The 25,521-nt window shown below is 44.4% G+C and overlaps 1 protein-coding gene across 16 annotated transcripts in view; it reads right to left on the bottom strand.

Moving 5' to 3' along the window:
- The window catches only part of CADPS (calcium dependent secretion activator), a 431,306-nt gene that overhangs the window by 47,679 nt on the left and 358,106 nt on the right, over positions 1 to 25,521 (bottom strand). For all 16 annotated transcript variants that reach the window (XM_080926838.1, XM_080926837.1, XM_080926846.1 and 13 more), the window contains 2 exons: positions 20,152 to 20,226; positions 19,185 to 19,268 (listed from right to left, as the gene is read on the bottom strand). In XM_080926838.1, the coding sequence (XP_080782964.1) occupies positions 19,185 to 19,268; positions 20,152 to 20,226 (159 nt within the window). The remainder of the gene's footprint in view (positions 1 to 19,184; positions 19,269 to 20,151; positions 20,227 to 25,521) is intronic.

The raw sequence follows: 25,521 nt of genomic DNA on the forward strand, positions 1-25,521 counted from the left end.
CTTTTCTTTATCTGGCCACCCACCAGGTCTTACTGACCTTTCTCTATCCACATTATAACAAAAAAATAATGGTTTGGGGGAAATTGTAATCATATTGTGATTTGAGAGGTGGCAGATTATTGTTTTGGGTTCTGGTCATTAAGCTTTAGGAAAGATGCTGAGGGTAGGGGTGAAGGGGGCTGGACGTGTAGTCCAGAGGGGAAGGTGAAGCAGAAGACTCTTTGCTTGGGAAATGAATGGCGAGTATTAGAGCCTAGAACCTTCTAGTAGTTTATTGAAAGAGCATCCATGTTGGTTTCAGATTCATATGACAGTTCCAAAACATCAAATCGGGATGAGGGAGGAAAAGGCTTGCCCAGTGAGCACCATCTCAACAGAGACCGGCCTTCTCTGGGGGCTCACGTCTTCCCTCTTACGAGGAATAAGGTTGCAGACCTGTTTCTTTACCTTTACAAAGGCCTTTCCTCCTCTCATTTTAGCTTCTTTGTGAGGTGGGAGATGGTCAACAGCCCCTTTATCATCTTCTTCTCAACTCGCCACCTTTCTTAAAGCAGCAGGAAGAGACCCCTTTAAAGATTCAGGCCCTAGGACCCATTTCTATGTGTAATGCCAGTAGAACAGGCTTTAAGCACTGAAGTTCTTTCCAGTTTCATGTCTTTAGGCCAGTTGCACTCTGAGTAGAGAAGGATGTCCAACTTTCCCCAATCCCCAGGACTTCGGATTCATCGCACAAGTCTGCAGGCTGCAGAGTGACTCAGTTGGCAAAGGTTCACCTTGCAAGCACGAAGACTTGAGTCTGACCCCCAAAGCCCATGCCAAAAAAAAGAGGTGGGAACAGAGGGAATCTGCGGCTCTTTGGTCAGCAAGCTGAGCCAATAAATGACTTCCAGGACAACCAATGAGAGACTGTCTCAAAATAAGGTAGGTAGTACCCAAGTAACAGCATCTGAGGTTGGCCTTTGGTCTTTGTTCTGTACCCCGACCCCATGTAACTGATGAACACACACACACACACACACACACACACACACACAATGTATAATTATCTGAGAATGAACTAGGCTCTGCCTCTGGATCAAATAAATGACAGCTACCCAAGTATATTGTCTGTGATACATGACATATATTTCTTAGTGGAGAAGAGAGATTTCTTTCCAAAGCAAACTTGTCTTTAAGGATTTTTTCATCAGTGGTTATCAAAACACACACTCTCTCCTTTCTCTCCCCCTCTCTCTGTAGTATCTTTTATATCTGTTCTTTTTAACTTTGTAAAAAGCCATCTCATTGTCCAAGAGTATGGGTTCAGGAGTATGGGTTAGAAGTCTGGCTTTTAGCCCATTTTCGAGCTTGGCGCTTTGAGCCTCCTTTGTTAAGCGGGGCAGTAATAATGTTACTCAAACGGATGCCAGAGTCTAAATGAGACAATCTGGCTGAGTCCTTGCAATCATGGTAATAGTACTAAGTCCAGTATTGGTACTGGACCTGCTGGGAACAGTGGCTTACTGCAGAGACCGGGTATTCCTCACTCTGTAGGTAGTAGCCAGTCCACATCTCTATCCTATGGCAATTTCTTGCTATAAAAAGAAAGCTGGGATCTCCCCAGAGTACTATCTCAGGTTCCTGCCTCAGTTACATGCTTAGTGAATCTTTCTTCCCTTCTCTGGGACCCAGCTGCTTGGAGACAGGGAAGAAGGACTTGACCTCAAGCACTAGGTATGCATCACATCGGAGCAGGGGTTCATTTGCCCTTAAAGGAGAGTCAGGAAGTTTAGCTTCATCTGGCCCTATTTCCCCGGGACTCTTTCTGACTAGCCTTCTTATGGGACCACCATTCTTTTCTCTGGCAATATTTCTTAGCTCTCTGACCCTGACCCCAAGGTGGAGCCAGCCCTGGAAAATCAGAACAGAAAAGGAGATCTAAACCAAGAGAGGCCATGGAAGTAGAGATGGAACCTATCCATCCTAGGCCTGCAACTAGGTCACTAAAACAAAGGCCAAAGACCACAGATCCAGACAAAGGGCACTAGTCCAGCATTCCTTTGATGACATCTAAACATATAATTGCTTCAAATACTCACTAATTCAGCTCATTTTAGCAACTAACAATAATAAGTTTAAACCCAGTTTTAAGTGTTTAAGTATTAATGAGTTTGAATTATTGCATGTTGTGGACTTAATCCCTACATGAACCTTCAGAACAGGGACACTATTAATACTCCCATTTTACAGTTGAAAAAACCTAAGGCTAAGAGAATAACCATTAGGACTGGAAGTCACAGAAGTTACATTTTGGACCTGTCAATCAGCTGTGTTTTTCTCAAATCTATTCAACTACTTTGGATAGATAGTGTGTGTGTGTGTGTGTGTGTGTGTGTGTGTGTGCGTGCGAGCACGCACTCACGTGTACTTGTACTTGTCTACATGTAGATACAGACTAAAATGCTTCTCCCGGAGAACACATAGGGGTTTAAGTAATTACAGGGCTGACCTGGGCAGGGCAGAAGGTCCAACAGTGTTTCTTTGCCAGCGAATTTCCCCAACGCCCACCTGACCTGGTGTGTGTAGCCGGCTTAATGGTCCCTCTATTGAGCACTTCCATTATTTTTCAGGTGCCCAAGGTAATCTTTTCATTGAACACTCACCAATGCTGGTGACTAAGGGATTTTCTTCAGTCCATTCCTAATAAGGGGACCTGAGTTAATCATTGTGTAGCTTTGACAGCGAGCCCCGCAGGGGCTTAAACCACGTCTCCTGCTTCATTAGGGGAAAAAGCAACCCAGGTGCAGACCATGAGGACCTCAGGGTTTGATACTATTAAATCAATGCACAGACCAAAAAAAAAAAAAAAAAAAAAAAGTGGATTAGGTCTTTTTTTTTTTTTTTTTTTTTTTTTTTTTTGAAACAGAAATCTGGTGGGCAAGACTCAAAGATGGAAGAAAAAAGAAATCAGAACGCAGACAACGGCATTAGTTACTGCCTAGGCTTTTCTTTCTCCCCACAGTCTGTGTGAGTGGACCCCACCCCTGCCTGTCAGGCTTCCTTTGCTTTGAGACTGCTGGTCACTCCACCACCTCAAAATGTGAAGACCGTGGCGTGCCAGGGCTGGCAGTGGGGATTTGGTGATTTCTAGAAGTGGATGTTTGAGTCTCAGCATTCTGAGAGTTTTCTGCAAGCTCAAAGGCCGTCTAGCCCGACCTACATGAGGACGTTCTAGGCCACTCTCATGGTTCTGGCATAGGCTGCTATGCAATGGTGGGTAACTAAGCCATTGAATAAAGTGCCCCCTTTTCTCATGTCTCCTCAATGCTGTCCACTGCACACCTTCCCCACAAACACTGTGGGGAGCGGCTGATGGTCTAGGAAAGGATGCTGTAAATGGCATGAGGCTTTTGAGGCGTTTATGCTTCTTCCCCCTGTGATACACTTCCTAAAGCAATGGCATACTTCTTAAACACACCCAAACTCGGCTACTGACTCGGGACCAAGTATTCAAAAACTCAAGACCATGGAGAGGTATCAGCTGCAGGTGTCTGGGGGCTTATGTGTGTATAATACTGGACAGGGAGCTTTATATCTAATTACTTCAATTAATTGCAAATTGGAATACCAAGGCTCAGAGAGGCTAAACATTTCTCGAGAGTTACTACAGGAAGAGATATAGCTGGAACAGCAAGCTGGAACATTGCTAGTTCCATGGTCTCGGAAAATCACTTAGCCTTCCATAGTTTCTATGATCTCATCTGCAACTTTGAAACACGAGGACAAACAGTATCTTCTTTTGAGGGTGCTTGTGAGACTCAGCAGGTTGGTATCACACACGGTGCTGGCAGAACACCTGGCACGCAGTGTGAACTCAAAACCTTCTTTCTAAATTATTATTATGGTTTAACTTATTCATGGCTAGCTGCAAGGGAGTTGGATATTCCAAATATATTTTTGTTGGCCAGTATGGTTCATGGGCCACATTCAGTCCTCCATCTGATTTTCAATGTCTCATAAGTTGAGATGGCTTGTTTCATTTTTAAGTGGTTGAAAGAGAATGATATATTATGATAGATAAAAATTGTTGAAGCTGATACTTCAGCATCCAGAAATAAAGCTTTATTTGAACACGTGAATGTCTGCCTATCTATACATTTTCTATTGCTGCATTTGTGCTCACAGGGCAGAACTGAGTAGTTGTGGCAGAGACCGTGTAGCTCCCACAGTCAGAAATACCTAATGTCCTCCAATTTACAGATGGAATTTTCTCTCTTGTGGATTAGGGAAGACTCAGGAGGAAGATAGTTTAGCGTGTGAAAAGAATTGGGAGACATCAATCTCCAATCCCATGTTGACCAGTAACTACTTGGTAGGCTTTGGCTAGTTGCCTAGTCTGTTGGCTTCATTTCCTTATCTATTATAATGAGGATCAGATTAATTGTTTTCTTCTTAGAGTCCTTCCAGATTTGAAAAATGTGACTCTCAGAGGGCATATGACTCAGGTTCTAGTAAGAATGTGAGACAGGAAGCATTTCTCATACCTTGAAAGAGTTATAAATACTCCAAGGGTAAAGTAAAAATGCTATTAATAGTTCAGTATTTATATAAGTTCTGGAAATAAGTATCTAGGAAAAACTATTGTAGCAGGGGAAAAAAAATGTTCAGGATAAAGAGCATTTGCGCAGGAGCCAGACAATGAAGCAGGGCCAGCAGGGAGAATGGGCAAAGGCATAAAGGAATTAGACAGCAGCCCATGGGAGGCACCTGTTCTGAGCCAGGCAGAGCTTTGGGCATCTCTTAGGAGCCACCACATGAACTATCCTAGCAACCTTCTAGCTTCCAGCTGCCCATGTGACCCCTGTGGCTCTCTGGGGGTTGCTCAAAGGGATTCCAAAGGAGTGTGCTGACCTCTAATGACATACTCTCCTGTCTCAGCATTATCCAGGTCTTATCCTGCTTGGCTCCCAAGACTGGGCAAGTCCAGGTGCCTTCATGGTAGTATGGATAGAGAGGTATGCTGGCTCACGTCCCATTGCTTCTGGAATTACCAGCACAAAGACACAAGTTTTCTGTAAATAGGCAGGAAGCCAAACTGCCAGTTTCCTAGGGCCTCCTACATTTGTCCACATTCTGACCTCCGCCCCCAACTTACAGTTTTCATGCTTCCATTTCAGGACACAGATGGAAAGGAAAGCAATGGCATAACTCTAATTATGGCCTCTATGACATGTACTTCCCTAGTCAACAGGGACCAAGCAATGACCCTGTCCCTGAGCAAGAGCATGTTGGATCTGAAGACGGTGCTGGGGAGCATTCATTGGGGTTCGAGGAAGGCTGGGGTTAGATATATATGGCCAACTATCAAACCACTCATGAGACATGTTAGTTAACCTCAGTTTACTCATCTGCAAAACGGGAATAATAGATTTCCTCACAGAGAAGCTGAATTCTTAGAACTGACCTAGGGCATGGGAAGAATGATCTGCCATCTCTCTCTCTCTCTCTCTCTCTCTCTCTCTCTCTCTCTCTCTCTCTCTCTTCTTTCTGGGGCAGCAGGTCAGCTGAAGGGCTCAGATAAGGAGCTTGTTTTTACCCTGCACTACTCAACAGCCACATGTGATCTGAACATTGAGAGTTTTTTTGTGCACACACCACACTTCACCAATGGTGAACTACTGAATACTGAGGGCAGCTCAGACGAACAGTTCATATCACTGCAAAACGTTCTATGTGACAGCGGGCTGGAGACTCAAGACATTGCATACGGTTACCATCCTTAGGAACAAGAATGGAGAAACCTGTTAGACTCTGAAGCAGGGAAAAGAAAGGGTTTGGGTGTCATCGATCTCGCTTTGTGGGGAATACATGAAATAAAGGCCAACAGCTGTCATTTATAGCCATAAAGCTACAAAGAGACATGGCAGTGCCTATTAGAACTAGGAGGAAGGGGCAAGGACGGTGATAAAATGAGTAAAAGCTACAGCAAAGGAGGAAGGACAGCTGTGGGTATGATTGACCAGTCGAGGCATATGCATATAAATGGGGTGTGTTGTTACCTGTCTCCGAAGGAGGATCACAAGCCTACAGCCTACTGGGGCACACACAAAAGTGCTTGTTCTAACACATAAACAACAAAAAACCAAACCAAGGAAATAGTCACATAAGGTCATTTCTTAGCTGTATGGTAAAATAATTTTTTAAAAAAGATCTCTTTATCTCTCTGTCTCTGTCTTTCTGTGTCTGTCTCTCTCTGTCTCACTTTCTCTGACTCTATCTCTCTTTCTGTCTCTCTCTGTCTCTCTTTCTCTGTGTATGTGTTCTGAGCATGATACATAGAGGGCAGAGATATACTGAATATCTTCCTTAATTACTCTTCACCTTGTCTTTTGAGGCAGAGTCTCTTGCTAAACCAGGAGGCTGCCATTTTGACAAAACTATGTGACCAGCAAGCTTCAGGGACCCAGCATCTGTTCCTCAGTCAGTACTGGAGTTACAGATGTATATTTCTTTGATCACTTTCCCATGGGAAGGGTAGATATGTATCCAGGTCCTCATGCTTACTCAACTTTGTATTCTGAGTCATTTCCGAAGGGATCCCTGGGACAAATGTGCTAGGGGAAAGTGTCAGGCTAGAGAGATAGTATTTCTTAAAAAAAAAAAAAAAAAAAAAAAAACTTGAGAAGTCAAATGTCTTTATTAAATTGAATGATGTATAGACATATGTATGCGTGTGGGCCACGATGAGTGTGGAGGTCAGACGATGAGTTAGAGGGTCAGTTCTCCTTTCTCATCACGTGGGTTCTAAGGTCTGGGGTCAGGCTCTCAGGCTTGGCAGTAAAAGCTATGCTGCCAGCCGCCCTATTTTATTTTTTTGAGATGCGTTTTTAGCCTTAATTTTATGATGAATTGTTAAAAGGAGCAAAAAGACTGTACAACGGTTAGCACTTCAGTGGAGAAAGGCGATTTGTGGGAAGGGTGTCTCTTTCTGAAAGGCAGCTCTCCTGGTGACTCTCTTCAATGGAGCCGCGGTTTGGATGGAATGCATGCCCTCTCCTAAGGCTAAAGCAACACTTGGCCATCCCCCAGCCCTAGTCTGCACGCTCTTAGTGCGTCTTGGGAAGAGGAATGTGCACTAAGTGCCAGCCGAGGACTGACTGCTCGGGTGAGACAGAATGTGAGAGTGGGCGGGATGTACTGGGACTGTGTGTGCGGGTGAGCAGTTGAGCAAGCTTTGGTGGCTCCTGCCTAGGGCCAAGTGACAATGACAGAGAGAACCCCTTCCAATGCTTTCTGAGGACTGGAGGGAAAAATTACCCTGGAAGTGTATGTGGAATCATAGACAGCGGGATGGGTTCCCAGAGCTGTACCACCGGAGGGGAGGAAATGTCTTTACTGCTTGCCAAAGATCAAGGGCGTCCTGGGCCAACCGGGAAGTGTTCTAGTCCATGTGAGCCCTGAATCAATGTGGCATAAAGGAGCATGGAGCTGAGCGCTTCAAGATGAAAAGAGCCATGGACACAGAAAGAGTGATGGCTGCCTAATACTGTGGAAACCTTGCCATCCAAACGTACACTTCTGAAGAGTTAAAATAGTGCATTTGGTAACGTGTATCTGACCACAATTAAAAAGAAGAAGAAAAACAACCCTCATAGTGCTACATGGATACACACAATCTGAGGACCCCCGTCTTCCTCTCTTCTTGGGGAGGTCCATGTATGGGCGTTTTCACAGGTGCGGGAACTGTGACATTGGCAACATCTCATGAGTAGCTCATGGCTTAAGAAAGGTTTTGGAATTGGTGCTTAGGAAGAGAGGTGAAACATTATATTGTTTTCCAGAAAGTTTCCTGAAGTAGCCTACAAATGGGAAATACGGTCTTAAAAAGTCCAGATAATAGAGAGGAGAACAGTGGCCACATTTCCATTTCTGCTCCTGTTCTCTGCCACTCTGTGTCTTTTGGGGACAAGTTGGTTGCTGTTGTGTCATTAGCAACATGGATATACTTGACGGTGATGCCTCGTCATATAGAAAGTATACATGTTTACTGGCATGCCTAATGTGCTTTCTTAATTCTTGCGACAGCCAGGAAGGGAAAGAGCCGGGATTAGAACTTCTCTGGTCTGGTAGCAAAGGGCCCACTACTGGAACATGTTTCTGTATCGGCTGCTTCTCTAAGCACCCGCTTTCTTACCTGTGAGTGATGGTTACCAGTGTGGTCACTGTCTTGCTTTCCCTGAGATCATTTTCAGGTAACAATTAAATGGTGACTGTGGTAACAAAAAAGCATTATGGTTTTATCCATCCAAAGTAAAGTCTATAAATAGTTGTGTTGCTATCATGGACACACTGAAATGTCCCCTGGGGGATGACAGCTGATCTTTAGAGGCCAGGGAAGGCAGGAGAGCATCCTGGCTTTCCCCACCCATCTGTAGACAAGAGCACTAAGCTCTGGCTACAGGGCTGTCAGAGGCTGCTCGGCTTCTGTTCATGTTCATAAGCATTGTCTGGCTTATTTACTGTTCTGAGTTGTTTTATGCCAACTTAATACAAGCTAAAGTCACCTGATCGGAGAGAACCCCAATTAAGAAAATGTCCCCATAAGATCTAGTTGTAGGCAAGCCTGTAGGCCATTTTCTTAATTAGTGATTACTGGTGGTAGCACCTCTGGCTAGGTCCTGGGTTCCTAAGAAAGCATGCTGAGCAAGCCAAGAACAAGGCAGTAAGGAGCACTCCCCTATGGCCTCTGCAACAATCAATCCTGTCTCCAGCTTCCTGTCCTGATTGAGTTCCTGTTCGGTTTCCCTCAGTGACAGACTACAGTGAGGAAATGTCAGCTGCATAAACCTTTCCCTCCCCAGTTTGCTTTTTGCTCCTAGTGTTTCATTGCAGCAATAGAAACCCTAAGTCAACTACTATGGAGAGAGAAAGGTGCCAGTGTTGAGGGTACCGCAGACCCTGCCAACACACCACTCAGAGCCTCTCTGCCTTTCCTTAAGCACAGGGCGGCAGCTGGGGAGCTGGGCAGGAGGTGGGAATCCTGTCTCCACTCAAGCAGGAGCATCACCTTCCACACCCTGCTCACCAGCTGTAGCCTCATTTGCTGGAGAATTGTTAGAACGGTTCTGTCTTCGCTGGAGTGCTGTACTCAGAGACCTGCATGCAGGGAGAGTATGATCTCAACCCTCTGAACAGATGCCTGGTAAAAACTGGAAGTTTTCCTCACTTCTGTTCTAATCCTCTGTTCTCAGACGGGAATTTGACAAGCCTGATGGATTCCTTTAGACCCAGCCTGTCTCCATAGTCCTAAGCCTGAGGGATGCTTGTATACTCAGACTATCCTAGTTAAGGCTGAGCAAAGTGTCGCACTGAGAGATAAAGAGACTAGGCTCAGGGACATTAAGGGACTTCCTCAGAAGGCCCACAGCTAGCCACAGTGTGAGCTGACTTAATGGCTTGCCCTCCTGAAGGTCACACTACATATCCCAGTTTTTGATATGACACCCTTGCATCTTCAAAGAAAACTCAGAGCTGTGAATTGCAAACTTGTAATTGTGAAGGCTTTCCAAGCAATCAGGAAACCTCCTTTTGTTGACCAGAAGCGAGGAAGGACATGGCCTGCCCCGGACACTTGTGAGTTTTACTTTTCTGCCTTGAGCATCGATCCACACAAAGTTGACTAGAGCTCAGACTCCAAGAGGTCAACGCCATGCCCTGCTCTGTCACCTGCTCTGTAGCACAGCTCTGGTGCTGAGTGGCCATGGACTCCAGTTTGGGCTGTTTTGTCCAAAGAGGGTTTCCCAAAATGGCAGTACTGGAGACCATGTTCTAAGCAAAAAGAACTCTGACCTAGCAAACAGAAGATTGCTAGTGGGTAAACAGAAGAGTAAATTCAGTTTTCCTCAGGAATATTGTAAGGAATATTTCTGTTTACCAAGACCCCACTATAATACACCTGTAAAGGCCAACTACTTCCTACAAGGGCATCTAGTTCCTGGTTCAGCTCAAAGACTCCTCTCCGATTGTCATATAGAATCTACCTGATTTGCCCCCATTTTGTCTCTACCCTATCCTTAAGAGACAGCCTTAGTTTACTCTCTAATAACAATGTTCTTTCTAACATGGAGAAGTTTAGTTCGGTGTTTTTACGGCTCCTGCTCATAGTCACCTTCTGAGTGAAGGGGTCACCATTGCCCCTGAAGTTTCCCTTCTTGGTAGGGTTTGTGGCATGTGCCAGAGATTAACTTCAAGAGCTGTTCCTTGGAATCTGATCACTGTTTTTTGAGCTGTCTCACTGGGACTTGGGGTTCACTGATGAGGTAATGCTGGTTGGTCAATGAACTGCCTCTGGGGCTAGTAAGCATGTGGTGCTACCTCTGGCTTTTCACATGGTTCCTAAAGATTAAAAATAGGTCCTCACGTATTGAATGAGCCATCTGCCCAATCATCAAGCTATAAATCATGTAGATCATCACGGACACAGACACCTTATCAGTATAGGTCTCTTGCACAGTGGAGACTTTTCTTTCCTCTTTTCAGGTGAGAGGGGGTAAAGAGACAGGCAGCTTGCATGACTAAGTGGGCCACGCAATGTGCTTTTCTTCTCTGGCCTCATTTTCAGTTTTCTGATAAATGAGGTGGGTAGAAAGTTTCTATGCTTCCAAAGTCCAGTTCCACCTTGACAGAGGCAACAGCTTGTGATTCCCGCACTTTTGGTCATTTTTACTTAGCGTTCTTCTTTAGATTGGCTAAGTTGTAAAAATTTTAAATTATTAACTAACATACAAAAATGCCCAAAACAACAACAACAAGCTCCCTCACCCAAAAAACTTCAAATCCAACCCATTTCTACTTTAAGTAGAACATCAGTACCACTCTAGATGAGAGAAAGGGTAGAAAAAGAAATTACTATGCAAATAAAATTGATTTATTAAATCTAGGCAGACATGGTTACATGCTGAGAGGGTTGAGCCAAGGCCCCCAGGATACATGTGAATATCAGGAAATTATAAAATGTGGCCAGACTAAGTAGAGACATTATCCTTGATGGACAAATGAAAATGAAAAGAGAGTTCAGAAAGAATGACCCCCCTCTCCCATGTTGGATACTTAGTGTAGAAGTTTTATAGAATGTAACATTAACAGTGCCTTAGATACAATGTGGCTACATCCTGCGCTTGATTCATTTCCTCTAGAAAGACAACAGTAACAAACACCTCAACAACAAATCATTTTCTATTTGGTATGTTGGTTAAATTTGATGGTATAGAAAAATCACACCATGATCAATTACAGCCTTCGAAAATATAACATAAAGGTGGAGACTGGACTCAGCACAGAGAAGTGAATCTTACTAGCAATAGGAACCAGTACAGTAATACCAGTGGCTGGAAACACAAAGCCAGAAAGTCTCCAATGTTCTATTTTATTAATGTACTCTAGGTAGTAACTTATAGGATGTGTGTGTGTGTGTGTGTGTGTGTGTGTGTGTGTGTGTGTGCGAGCGCGTGTGCTCACGAGTGCACATACATAGCATAAATACACACCTATATATTTGTCAAACACATTTTTTAGAATTTTTTTGAGACTGGTTCTATGTAGTTCTGACTATCCTGTAATTCACTATGTAGACGAGGTTGGCCTTGAACTGTCTTTGCTTCCCATGTACTGGGATTAAAGACATGTGTCATCATGCCCAGCTAAAAGTCTCCTGTCTACAGCTTTTGGTTCAGTAATTTACTTATAGCAGTCATTTAAAACATGATGGCTAACTGAATAACTGATTTCAGTGTTAGAAATCTGTCATCTGTCTGTCTGTCTATCTATCTATCATCTATCTATCTATCTATCTACCTATCTATCTAACTATCTATATCATGTCTATTTTGGAGGATCAAACACAGGGTTACATATTTGTTACACAAGCCCTCCAACACTGAATCTACCTCCTAGCCCTAGCTGATATTTTAATTGATAAAGAGAAATTCTAAAGACTATGAGTAACAAAAGACAAAATGTTAACAATGTAAAAAGTGTAATGAAAAATATCTTTGGGGTCAAAATTCTGGACATAGAAATCTGTAGAAAGGCAAATCCTTACATCTTTGCTTCATCTTGTACGCCGAGAAGTCTGGCCTCAGAGGAGAACTAGCTAGTATATTAAGGAAAGCTGTTGAAGTGTTTAGATTGGGTCATTTTAACTTCCTCCCTTTCCTGAGAAAACTGAGCTCAGCTTTAGAAATGCCATTCACAGTGCACCTGCCACATACTACACACTGCAAAAAGTCCCTGGTTCACCCTAGACCCAATATTCATGTCAGCAGCCTTACCCTGCAGTTAACCGAAGCGGATCTCAGAAGTGGCCAACAGCCTGTCAATTCTCTCAGCCTGGGTCTTACCATCTCTCTCTAAATTTCTGGCAATAAGGTCCCACTGTGTCTGGATGGAGGTCAAGGTGGACCCGACAACCTTTAATTATAACTCACTTGAAACCGCATATAAATCCTCTAGCTATTTCTTTCACAGTAGAGTTTCTGTGGGCAGCTTGCTCAGCACTTTGGAGTCTGAACAAAACACGGTGTCTATCTCATGTTCATTTTCAAAGACAGCTCTGTTTCTGAGAGAACATTAAAGGAAATGGCTGCCTTCAGATGCATATCTTTTCCTTCTCTGTGTTGCTCTGGTCAACAGCTGTGTTAATTGTCAACTGTGCTTTCAAGGCAGCAATCAGAAATGAGGGTATCCAAATAGGTGATGAAACATCACGTCACAGACGCCAAGCCCATGTGACATTCTGAAATGTTTGGAGGTGGCTGATGAAAGAAACTAGCACGGGATAGAGAAGAGGACAGGAACTTCTGAGCACCGGAACTTTGCTAGTTCCCCATGAGCAAAACAAATTAGGAAAACGTGGAAGGCTCTTCACCTAACAGCAGCTCACAGCTGCCATGCCAACAGAGCGCAGCTTGCCGCTGGCTTCCACCAGGGAGCCAGCCTCTTTGCCTTGTCTTAAACATAGTCCTTCCTTGCCAGGTCAAATGTTAATTCTCCTGTTGGTTTAGTTCGAGTCACTTCTGGGGCTGGTGAGATGGCTCAAGAAGTAAGCATAGAGACCTGAATTTGGTCCTCAGCACACCTATACACACAGATGGGAATGGCAAGGGTCATTCATAACCAGACAGAGATGGTACAGGCAGTTATGTTCTGGCCAGCCGGCCTAGGCACCCAAGCTTGTCCTGTGGCTTTCGTATGTCCATGCATGTAAGTGCATATTTATCTACAGACACAGTCTGTACATGCAGGACCAGGTCCACCCCCCACAAGTGCTTTCCTTCACCGGCCTGCCTCTAGAGGAGGAGGCTGTGTATCTTTGCACTGTGATTCCACTTCACTGACTACTTTCCTCTTTCTCTGAATAATGATGTTTTTAATTACTTGTTGGGAGTATATCTGCAGCCTGCAAACAGAAAGTAAGAAGAAGTCTCTCTTACTTAGTACTGAGCCTCTAGTACCTAGTATGCTAGTATGTATTTTAAAATGTGTTCCCCAAAGGGTTAAAATAAAACTGGAAATTATGCAGAAGCACAAAGGCAGTGGAAAAATGGAAATTCTCTTGCCTAGGTGTTATTTGAAAATGGAATAATTAGGCTAAGTTATTCATAAAAACTGTGCTGGTCAGATTTTATTGTTTTATTTATTTAGTGTGAGCATTGGACATAGCCTGTGGTATATGCATGTGTGCACTTGTGCATGTGTGTGTGTGTGTGTGTGTGTGTGTGTGTATAAAGGCATGGGATATTCTCTATCATTGTCTTATTGATTTGAAGCAGTCTCTCCATGAACTAGAAGCTCATGTTTCTTTGCTAATACTACATCTAGCAAGCTCCAGGAACCCCATGTTTATGTCCACCACCCACGCTGGGCTTGCTAAAAAGGTGCTGGGATCTGAACTCAGATCCTCAAGATTGTGCAGGAAGTGTCGTTACCTACTGAGCTATCATTTCAGCCCCCCCCCCCAGGTAGTTATTTCTCCCACTTAGGAATAAAGTAACAGTGGGTTTTAAAAGCATCACCGGGTGATTTCCCTGATGAGTTCTGTGCATGCAGGCAATTACACTGGCCACAATAAAAGAGTGAATTAAAGAATTTATATGGCTTAGAGAATAACTCGGTGGGCATCATCTATAGCATGAACTGAATCTATGGCAGAGTCTGGCTGTAAAGATGAGGGAGAAAATGTATGGAAATCATTCCATACTGTCAGTAAGCTAGTCCTGACATGCACGCCTGCTGCTGCAGCATCTGAGGCAGGGCATTTCACTCCAAATATTAGCCAACTGGTCCAGCCCACAGGAATGCAGCAGCCTGATTCCGTTAGCCTTTGGTGAGGGAGTCAGTGCCACCGATCACCAGCTCACAGCATAAAAAGCAACCTTTCCTCTCCGGGGCGCTTTCTAGATCCAAAGCAAACCGGAACACTGTTCGAGGAAACATTAGCAAGCTGTTCTGAAAACTCACCCTACTCTATGCCTCCAATTGCTTGCTTCTATAACCACAGTTCCCTCAGGACAGAGGTTAACTCTGTGCTCCATTTCTGATTATGACCAAAGTGACATACATGTTTCAAAGTACTCTGAAAAAAAACAAACAAAAATTCAGCAGTCACTGCTGCCATGTGAACTGGCTCTAGCCTTGGCCATAGAATGATGGCAACGACAACAAACAGTCGATGTGAGCTGTTAGAGACCCAGGAGACAGGACACACAGTGGGGACTGGGCTCCTGGAAGCCTTGAAATGGGCTTCCTTCCTCTTGTTCTGTAAGTAGCAAGTGGATGTGTTTGGAAGAAAAACTGTAGCTGACTGAAATCCTGGTGCCTCGGAGGAGCTGCTGCTCTGACCTGCGGGTGTGCGGTGGGAGTTAGACTCCCATGTCTGTGTTGACCCCACTGTGAAGGCTGTGGAGGAATGCTCAGGTAGAGTTGGGGTGGGAGCGCAACCTCTCTGAGCCTTGCTTCCAACACTTTCTAAAGAGTGTTGTTAGAACGGAGATGCCTGGTGAGCTCCAGAAACATGTTCAGCACACTTAGCTCAGTGCCAGGCACTCAGTGAGGATGTGGGGAGTGGGGCCTTTGTACTCATTTTAGATGTCTGGACTTACCGACCGCAGCAAAGGCAATGAAAGCGTAGGGAATGGGCCGTTGATTCAGCTCACCCCTCTCCATGCTAAGGGGCTGGCCTGAACTGCCTCACCCAGATCTATGTATTCGGAGCTACTTTTCTTTCTGAATCTGACTTACGCCTGGGGTTCACTTCTCTTAGACAAAGTCTGCAGCACAGCACATCACACCCCGCTTTCCCCTTTGACCTCTTCAATCCAGTCTCCATCTCTAAAATCGCTCCGTAAGGTCATGCTGCAGAAATGGCTCCTGCTTCCTTGCTTTGTGGCCATTGGTGGCTACTGCTGTCTCTGAAACACTCCCCGCCTTCATCTTTGTTCACAGCTGGCTTCTGACATCTCTGCTTATGGTTCCCTAGAAAGATCTGGAGGGGGGGGTTGTCCTGGTTTAAATGATATCTCCCCAACTCTGGCTTTTCTTCCAGCTTGTGTCCCAGGTAATGTTTTCTTCCACTTGATCATTTGCTCTTCTCCTTTCTGATGGTCTGACTCTGAAAGGGCAGAGAGCATCTTTCGGCACACTGCTGTGACCCCGCCCCGGTACAAGATCTGACATATAAGTGCTTTAAGGGATGCAGGGTGACTGACTGGGTAAATGAATTAATTTCAGAAACAGCACTCTTTCTAAACCCTGGACAAGGGTGAGTGACATACTTGATGCTATGGGAGAGGGACCTGGATACTTGCTTACCCTACCTCTTGGCCTCCTAAAAGAACAGCATGAGGCTACCCACAAGGCAGAGTCCTTCCCTCCCTAAAGAGTCATCCGCCATAAAAGCACATCTTGTAGGCAAGGGAAATGGGTGGATGGTTGCTAACTATATCTTCCAACTGGGCTGATCTTTGAAAAGTTCGAGAGGCGCCTGCCTCCCTCAGTCCCAGGCTGCTACTGCTGCTGAGGCCCCCGAGGGAGGTAAGGAGGGTGTGCTTGGGCGCCTCTTGGGCTGGCACGAGGAAGCCACATCTCATCCGCCCTCCTCCCCCAGCTCCTCTCCAAGAGAGGAAGCAATGCAGATGGAGATGAGAAATAAATATTCCTGCCTGCTCTGCGCCACTGCAGACGTTTTCCAAAATGTCTGGCTTGGACCACAAAATCGAGCCCACCCAGCAAAGGAGGCGCTCAGCAGGAGAAAGAGGGGGGACAGGGTGGCATATTTGTCGATACGCGTCAGCTTTCTGGGGGGCCGAGCACATGGCTCATCTTTGGCAGCCCTGCTGAGGTGGGGATGTGGTAAGTGCACAGGAATGCTCAAAGAATGGAAGCAGAAAATGGGAGCAGAGTTAGAGGCAAGCACGCCAGACTCCGCAGGCTACACACCTCTGTCCGGGTCCTGGAACACACACAGCTGGTTCCTGCACTTGTTCTCCCCTACCCCCCACTGTCCCCAGCCTTTCACCTCTATTCCATTCCTGGGAAGTTGACACCACTGGGCTGCCAGCCGCCTTCAGCGGCCCTCTGCAATTTGGGCAGGAACTCAGAATCCATGTGTGGAGAGATTCTCGCCACCTCTAAGTTCAGTTCCCGTGTCTAATACTGGAATTCTGGCAGGCAATGAGATCACAGGCTGCAAATGAGAAGTGGGTGCTTGTGGCCACGAGGTGGCCAAGTGTGGGGGAGGAGTATCACAAGGAGGGAAGTTCCAGGCCCAGCAACAGAGCTGGAATGCTCGGTATGGGGTATGGCGGTATTGGGTATGGCGGTGTGGGGAATGGCGGTGTGGGGTATGGCGGTGTGGGGAATGGCGGTGTGGGGTATGGCGGTGTGGGGAATGGCGGTGTGGGGTATGGCGGTGTGGGGAATGGCGGTGTGGGGAATGGCGGTGTGGGGAATGGCGGTGTGGGGAATGGCGGTGTGGGGTATGGCGGTGTGGGGAATGGCGGTGTGGGGAATGGCGGTGTGGGGTATGGCGGTGTGGGGAATGGCGGTGTGGGGTATGGCGGTGTCATTGCTGGGCTTGCCTCTAGGCTGTAAAGTGTCAGAGGACGGATGGAAAAGATGAGACTGAGGCTGCTGGGAAGTCATCATGGGACACTTGGTCTGGGTTTCTCACCCTCCCTGGGAATTCCTGATTCCAAATTCTTCATCTGGCTGCTACTGGGTTAACAAATCTTTTGGAGAGTCTAACCCAGGGGAGGGTCTTGGCGGGAACAGAAGTGGATTCTATAAACAGCGTAGGGGCCTTCCTAGGTGGTGGGTTCTAGTACACTGCTGTGAAAACACAGGTTCAAAATGAAGTCTCAAAGCAAGAGTCTCTAGGCACCACCAGGAGAAGTTTGCAGAGATTTTGCACTTCATCCCACCCCGTTCCTTGACATCTCTACTGTTGCATGGAGGACTGAGCCCTTGTCTATCTCCAGTTCGTGTGCCCTGGATCCTTTTCTTCTCCCACTCATGAGCCAATCTGCCTTCCAGCGTCAGGCATTTCCCAGAGGAGTCCCACTCTCTCCAGAAGCCACTCAGCAGCGGGAACTGGCAGGGACTTGCTTTCCTGTCTCCACAATGTCACCTCAGATAAGTGACTCCCCCTCTCTGGGTCTCGGACTCTGTCAAACGAGTGGGCTAGGTAGGTTTCTTTGCAGATGTGACATTTTACAAGTGGTTCTGCAGAGTGAGTTGGATACAATGTTTCTTTTTGCATTGTTCCCTTCCCAGTCAATCCACCTTTGACAATGAACACTAGCTATGAAGGCCATCATACTTCCGGATTGAATTTATCTTTATATTTGGGAAGGTCAGAGTTACACATCTGTTTTGAATACGAAAGTTATCTAGCAATGGTTTGAAATGGTACTTAACGTCTGCCTTCATTCCTAGGAAGAGGAAACTATGGGCCAAGGAAAAGCCAAAATAGGGTATATTTGCTCATAAATTTACCCCTTTTTAGGACATGTGTGAATAGAAGTTGTATTGCATGTATAATTTTCTTATGATCATCTTCATTACTTGCAAAAGATGCTACTTAAATTGAGTCCCATTATAAGCTCAGACCATGAGGCTTTTATCTCATACTATGGCATGATATGAGATATTATCTATCTCTTATATCCTGACAGGTGAGGAAACTCAGACTCAGAGATGTCATCAGGCTCACACAGATGGCCAGTATTGCGACAGAATGGAACTCAGTTCTATAGGGATTCCAAAGATAGGGATTCGTACCTGAGATGATGTTCTGGGCCTTGTCTGGCATTTGGTGCTCACTTGGGAGATTACTACAGTCAAAGGCTCCTAGGCTGACTGGAGTTCTTGTATTGTTGTTAAAACAGCTTAGAACTCATAACAACTGTACTCTGCCTACTTAGCAGGATCTGGGAGAAAAGCAGCATGAATGACTCCTCTGATCACCTGTCCACAGAAAGCTACTGGCTCCTGTTTTCCTGTTCCTTTGGCGTTGGCCTTAACAATTTTAGCACTGAACTGGAACTTCAAAGAATTTGGAAAGGACATGTTAGCATCTCGGGAGGCTGTAAAGGCAAACAGCTCCTGAGCTCAGGCAGGCAGAACCAGAGAACTCCTTTCCCTAAAGGAGGTACACCGACTGCAAGCATTTCCAGTCTATGGAGCCCCACACTCCAACTCCCACAGACTGAGGCTGTGTACCAGGCAGACTCACTTGGAGACTGAGACTCCTTTCTCTACGAGGTTTCTTGGACTTGAATTGTATACAGTTAAGAAAATGTTAACTAGTAAAGGCCATAAAAAAAGGTATTTGCAGTTACAGCTGACCTGAAGGTCACCATATACAATGTCTAGAAGTATTTATTGGTAAAAATGGTGGCCCACACCGCATTTCCTGTCATAGCCAAGGCAGCTGAGGGTAGGCTATTCGCAAATGCTGTGGAACTGGACCTCTTACAGGCCATAAGGCAACGCCCTGCCTCTTCTCCAGTGGTAACTGTTACATTAGTGCTTGAATGTAATTAACACACACTGCCACCACCAAGCAGAAATACATGTTACCTCTCACCCAAGCACAATCACAGCTGAACCAGAACAAGAACCAGGAGAGCGGGATGTTCTTTACTCACCGTAAATGACAGAAAAGAAGAAAACAAAGTCCCCTCGTCATATCTGGATAACTTAGCCAGCACGCCTTCCAATATTGTTACAAACTAGCAAAACAGCAAAAAGGGAAAATTATTATTTTAAATTATAATCATTTGCAAGAAAGAACAGCATGTCCCAGCCACCTAGAGGCTAGGACTCAGCATCCTTTCGTCCCTGCATTCCATCTCTTAACTCTCACTTGGAGGAAGGGAAAGACTGCCGTTGTACGGCAATATTTGACTTATCCGGCTTTCTCTTCATTATTATGTGATTGCAAATACGGAGTGTTACAGAAGTGCAAAGTGACAAAATATTATTGAGTTGCATATAGCATGCGATAATATTAAATGCACTTTTTGAAATCCCAAACTGCGCAAAGCAGTCTTTACATTACATATTAGCACTACATTTAATCCAGTCTATTTTTATTTGTATTTTATCAGTAATTTGGGGGAAACAGAAGTTTAGCACTGGCAAATATAAATGCCTTCCCATTCAGCATTAGTTAGTTGAAATTCTATAATTCATGAGGGTGACTGAAATAGCTTTATCTGACTTTTCTGTGTTATTATGACTCTCACTGCATGTGAAACTAGAGGGAAAGGGGTTTTCGGGATGGCAGAATTCCTTATTACCGCTTCACTTTATGTATTTTAAAATCTAACTTTGTCAGTGCCGAGAAACAAAACAAACATTTCCCGCATAACCTAGCACGGCGCTTGGGGACACACTCTATTAAGTTAACAGATGCCGCTTCATCGATTGATCTTCACACGGCTCACGAACATCGGAAAATCCTCGCAAGCTGGGGCTTGGTGATGTACAATCTCGTTTCTTGGGAGAAGCGGGTATCCAGCTCAACTTTTTAAAGTGTTACATTTTAATGGAAATGCAGACACAACAAAGCAACATTGACAATGCCCCCTTTCACCGGAAGCTGAAGGTTACCTTTGCCACCAAGAGTGTGATCATTTCTTTAACGGTCTCTTCAATTAGTTCATCTATTTTTGAGTGGTATTGATGCTAAAGAAGACAGAAAGATACATATCAGCATGTCAGGGAGTTGACAGTGCGGCATTGTGTTCCTGGTTTTTAGGTCAGAAACTATAAATAAAACCTGGCCTGCAGATCTGGTTTGTTTCCACAGTCCTAGAAGCAGCTCTAAGATTCTGAACTTCTCTTTGATAGAGACCCGAAGCACTTGAAAACTCAGCAGATTCATTGCTTCTCGTCTAAGACTTCAGATAGCCTTTGATGTATGCGCACACAGTTACACACACACACACACCCCAGCACGTATGGCTGGCTTAATGGCCTAGCAATGTGTTGAACTGGATTTTACAAGGCTTGATTCAATAGTAATTTAGTACATTAGGAAGCAAAAGGGTATTTCTGGGGAACTGTTGGGGGATGCAATTTAAACGGTTGGATCGCTCCAAAGGGAATTTGACTAAGACAGAGATTTTATAAAGACCTCCTAGATATTTTATTTTACTTTAGTTCTCAGTATATGCCTCAGAACCCATCAGTTTTAACTACAGTCTTGACCCAGAGGCCAGGTAAAGTGTCTTTCTGAACCACTGTGACAAGCTACATTTCCCCCTCACTTTTACTCGGTTACCAATAAGCAGATCCAGGTTAGACCTTCTGCTGAGACTGAAGCTAAGTTTTTCCATTTTTTTCAAACTGGTGCTGTCGATTAAATTTAAATAGTAATGTAAAAACACACCCCCACACAAACAAAAATCTGCTGTGAATGCCAGGGGAGAAGGAAAAGCAATCTCAACACAAATTATTATATGCCAGCTCCTTGACATTTATTAGAACATTTTAGTATCCATTTGAATTATTTTGTATTTCCGAAACACAAAAACAACAATACAAAAACATTGTTATTTGGAAAGAAAAGTGCACTTACCCACTCTTTAGCAAACTTTCAGGAGGAGGGTTAATTAGGAACAAAAAGAAAAAGGAACAGTGCAAATAAAAATCAGGACAAAAGGACACACAGAAAGATGAAAATTAAATAAAGCATTACAAAGCTGTGAAGACACAGAAGTGAGGAGAGGAATGTGTTGCAAAGCTGGTTGCTGGGAAGCAGGGTGACTGGGCAGTGCAAGCAGATGAGACACTGCTTTGCACTTAGAAGACCTGGATAACGTCCCGGTGTGAGGTCCACAGGCCATGCTGCCTACATGTTGAGCTCAGTTTCCTTATCTGTAAACCCACTACAGGTAACAGCACCAAGATCTTGCCATGGGGGAGGGTGTGACTAATATAGACTGCTGGTCTCCAGAAGGGGCTAGGCAAGCCTTGGTGAGTGTGTCTTCAGCTCTGTGTCTCAAAATAACCAGGAGAAACATATTTGAATGGTTCTCTCTCTCTCTCTCTCTCTCTCTCTCTCTCTCTCTCTCTCTCTCTCTCTCCCTCCCTCCCTCTCTCTCCTTTCTCCCTCCCTCTCTCTCCTCTCTCCCTCCCTCTCTCTCCTCTCTCCCTCCCTCTCTCTCTCTCCCTCTCTCTCTCCTCTCTCCCTCCCTCTCTCTCTCCTCTCTCCCTCCCTCTCTCTCTCCTCTCTCCCTCCCTCTCTCCTCTCTCTCTCTCTCTCTCTGTGTGTGTGTGTTTCAAGCAGTGGGCACATTAAATACCTCAACTTGACTATTCTATGTATTTATATATTCGCATACAAAGAATCCCAATGTATCCACAATGGGTTATAAGAATATGACGATGAATAAGAAGGAAACGTAATGACAAGGTGTTTCTTGGCCTGTTGTTTTACTTATATCCCTTAAGAACTAAGGGCCTGAGCCCCTTTCTGGCCCTGAGCACATCAGAGTCATAGATCTACTTTGAAGCTCTAGTGAGGATCTAGATGCGAAAATATTTTTTTCCAACTGTAATTGCAATCCAAATATCATTATGTGTCCAAGTGCCTCACGAAGTCACAAAGGGTAGAGAAGACGAGGTCACCACCACCGGTTCCTCCTCCCTGCTTCCTCCAGTTGACTGGAGGGAAAACAAAGCAAATGGCCCTTGGGGGTTTTGTCCTGATGAATCTGCACCCTGTTAGCCACACTGCTAGATTCAAGAAGGTTTGCTTGTAAATAGTACAAACCAAGGCTCAGTTTAAAAAAGAAAAGAATTCACAGAATTCTGCACTAGAGTCACAAAGAAGAATGTTAAATCAAAAGAATATGGGAATATTGACAGGGTTCCAAATTCATTTTTAGCTATTGAAATAGGACCCAGAATCATATCCCTACTTTCTGTTGTCACGTGACTGACTTGTTTCACTAGATTTTCCTTGGATTGCTGTAATTGAGTCACATTTATTAAAGTAACTAGGATATTATGCTTATCCAGAAGAGCTGCTATATGAAAGGTAGCACAGGATGAAACATGGCATGAAGGGCTTCTAACCAAGCAAAGCACCAATGAAGGTAGACACGTTCTCTTAAAAGCCTTGACAGAGGATAAAAACAGACAGGGCTCATTCCCTGTATATGAAGACAGGCTCAGGCCTGAGTCTTGTGTCTCCAGGGTCAATGGGGAGAATCCTTCTCTTTAGAGGAACTTGTTCTTCCATTTGGACATAAGGTGGAGATGCTGTGGAAGTAATATACCTTCCCGTGTTGATTACTATGTAATCCCACGGTCTCTTCCTTTTGCTGTGTATAAATATGATCTCCCTGGTATAATAAATATCTTCACCTGCTTATAAAATAAAGCATGGTGTGTGTGTGTGTGTGTGTGTGTGTGTGTGTGTGTGTATACTCACACATGTTTGTTTGTGGAGGCCAGAGGACTACCTGGGTGTCACTTCTCAGGAGCTATCCACAAAGCCTCTCATTGGTTTTTGATAAGAAGGAGAGGGTAGCCTCATATCACTGCCTTCTTAATTCTGGGCTTACAAACACACATTCACACACACACTTACACATGTACATACACACATACACATATACTCACACACACACTCACACACACAGACACACATACACGTACACTCACATACACACACAGATTTTTATGTGGGGAATGGGGATTGAGTTTAGGTCCTTAGGCTTGCACAGTAACCACTATATGGACCGAGCCCTTCATTCTCTCCTCTAAAATGAAGTGTTTGGATACAGTTGCCCTGTCTCTCCTTCTCACGTTAACGTGAGCATGCTATCTCTGCTGCTTTGCTTTCCCAGCACTGCAGTGGAACGAGAATTACATTCTGGATATGGGATTGACATAGACCTGTCCAGGAACCAATGAAATACATAATACGCACAATTGCACAGTTTAGAAATTGTATACAACTGGCCTGGTGGCTCGTGCCTAGAATCCTAACATTTGGTGGGAAAGGTTAAGGCAAGAGAGTTGTTATGAATTTGAGGCTAGCCTGGGCTATACAGTAAGAATTTGAATGTTTTTAAAAAGAAGGAATTACAACATGGCCATTTTACTATTTCCCTCAGGACTCGCATTAAAATCCATTAGCTTGTGGCTACATGGTTGTACACATTTCTCTAAACATGTCTCAGTTGTATACACTGAATGGCAATTATACCTTAATACTAACGTTGTGACTCATGTTGCTAAGTGCTAGATATTAAAGAATTCCCCATTGCAATTTAGGTAATGACAAAATCTGTACTCCTTTTGCCTGATTTTCCTGTCATAGGTGATTTATTTGACTAACTTGCTTTTCTGGAACCACAGTGAGCTTCCTCTACGACTCTGTGCTTTTTCTGGCGTATTTATTGTTTGGGGTGTATGTGCATAGGGACCTTCTGATTCCCATCTTCCCTGCTGGATGTTGTCATGAAGCCCTTTGTAAACTGCCTCTCCATCCCATTCTACTGCATCTTAGCAGATTTCTCATCTTCCAATTCTCTCTGTGGCCTCCTTGGCTTCACGTGACCCGTACCCTGAAATCCCAACAGTAGTGACTAAGAGAAGCCCAGGTTTTCAGCAGCACAAAAAGAATGGAGAGCTGGCTTTTGCATCTGCTGGGCTAAGTGACTGCAAACCCAGGATGCTGCGGGAAAGCATCCCATGACTTCATGCGCTGCACATTTTGCCTTGTCATGGAACAGATTGTGTGTACGTTATCTTTCTGTTAAGACCATCTGACCTTGGAAATGAGATGAAAACACACTAGGCCAAGTGAGAAACTATTTAATACACAATTTCCTCTCTATTGGTACTTCACAAATTTTAATGAAAAAATAAATATTTAAGATGGAAAAGTATGGCGAACAAATGTCCCAACAGCTGCCTTTAGATGAGACTTTATCCCAGTGAGGAAACTCGGGATGTGATTGTAAAACTGGGTATTGTGTCCACTCACTAGTGCCTAGTCCAAATCAGGTTGAGGGAGACGGAATCCAGGTAGTAGCCAGATCGAGAAACTAGAGCTGTAATACAGGCTTAATGGTTGATATTCCAAGGCATACAGCACATGAGAACGGAAGTCAAATGGTTTCCAAGTATTCTTATCTCAGTTCTATAATGTTCCCAGCCATCTTTACTCGAGTCTCCACTAACAAGCCCATTTTACTTTAAAGATAAATCTCATCATTTTGTATAATACAGACCATTTTGGATCACAGTTGAGATGCCAGGCCATGGAGATGGAATACAATTACATCTGGTGTCATCCTAACCATTTTTGGCTACACTAGGAGGCTTTACTTCCCACAAGCTGGTTACATAGGCCATGGGTTCATTATACAATGAAGGAAATCCTGATAGACCTTATTGTATGAAAACAAATGTCCTTAGGTGAAGAACAAAAGATTAGAATACAGTGTTAGATGGGTCTTTAATCTTGGATATATGTGTACATTTTTCCCTAGGGAAAATATGTACAAACTTCAGTTATTATTTTTATTTAACAAATGCTGAGTTAGAAAAATATTCCCAGAATTAATATATTCCAGTATTTAGTGGCAACGTGTTCCAACTCTTTACTCTTACTTACATCTAGAAGTAAGGGGACTGGATCTCCACTATCAAAAGCCTGAGTGTATTGTCTATGTACTGCATGCTGAGTCTTAGGTGTTACTCAAGAGACCTTGGTCCTGGCTTGTTCAAGAGTGCACAGTCTGAGAGGTAAGATAAAGGGCCACAGGACCTAGTTATTTAATTCCTAGATAATTTGTTTCTTTTTTCTTATAAGTATTTTCTGGGAAGTGGACCCATAGCTTTGACTAGATTCTTAATAGAGTTTAAACAACCCCACCCACTCCCCATTCTCACATTTATCCTCAGAGCTGCAGCGCTGAGCTCAGAGATACATGGCTACCTGTTCAAGGAGTGTGGCAC

The sequence above is a fragment of the Micromys minutus genome (genome assembly GCF_963924665.1).
Source record: "Micromys minutus genome assembly, chromosome: 12".
In the NCBI taxonomy this organism is placed as follows: Eukaryota; Metazoa; Chordata; class Mammalia; order Rodentia; family Muridae; genus Micromys; species Micromys minutus.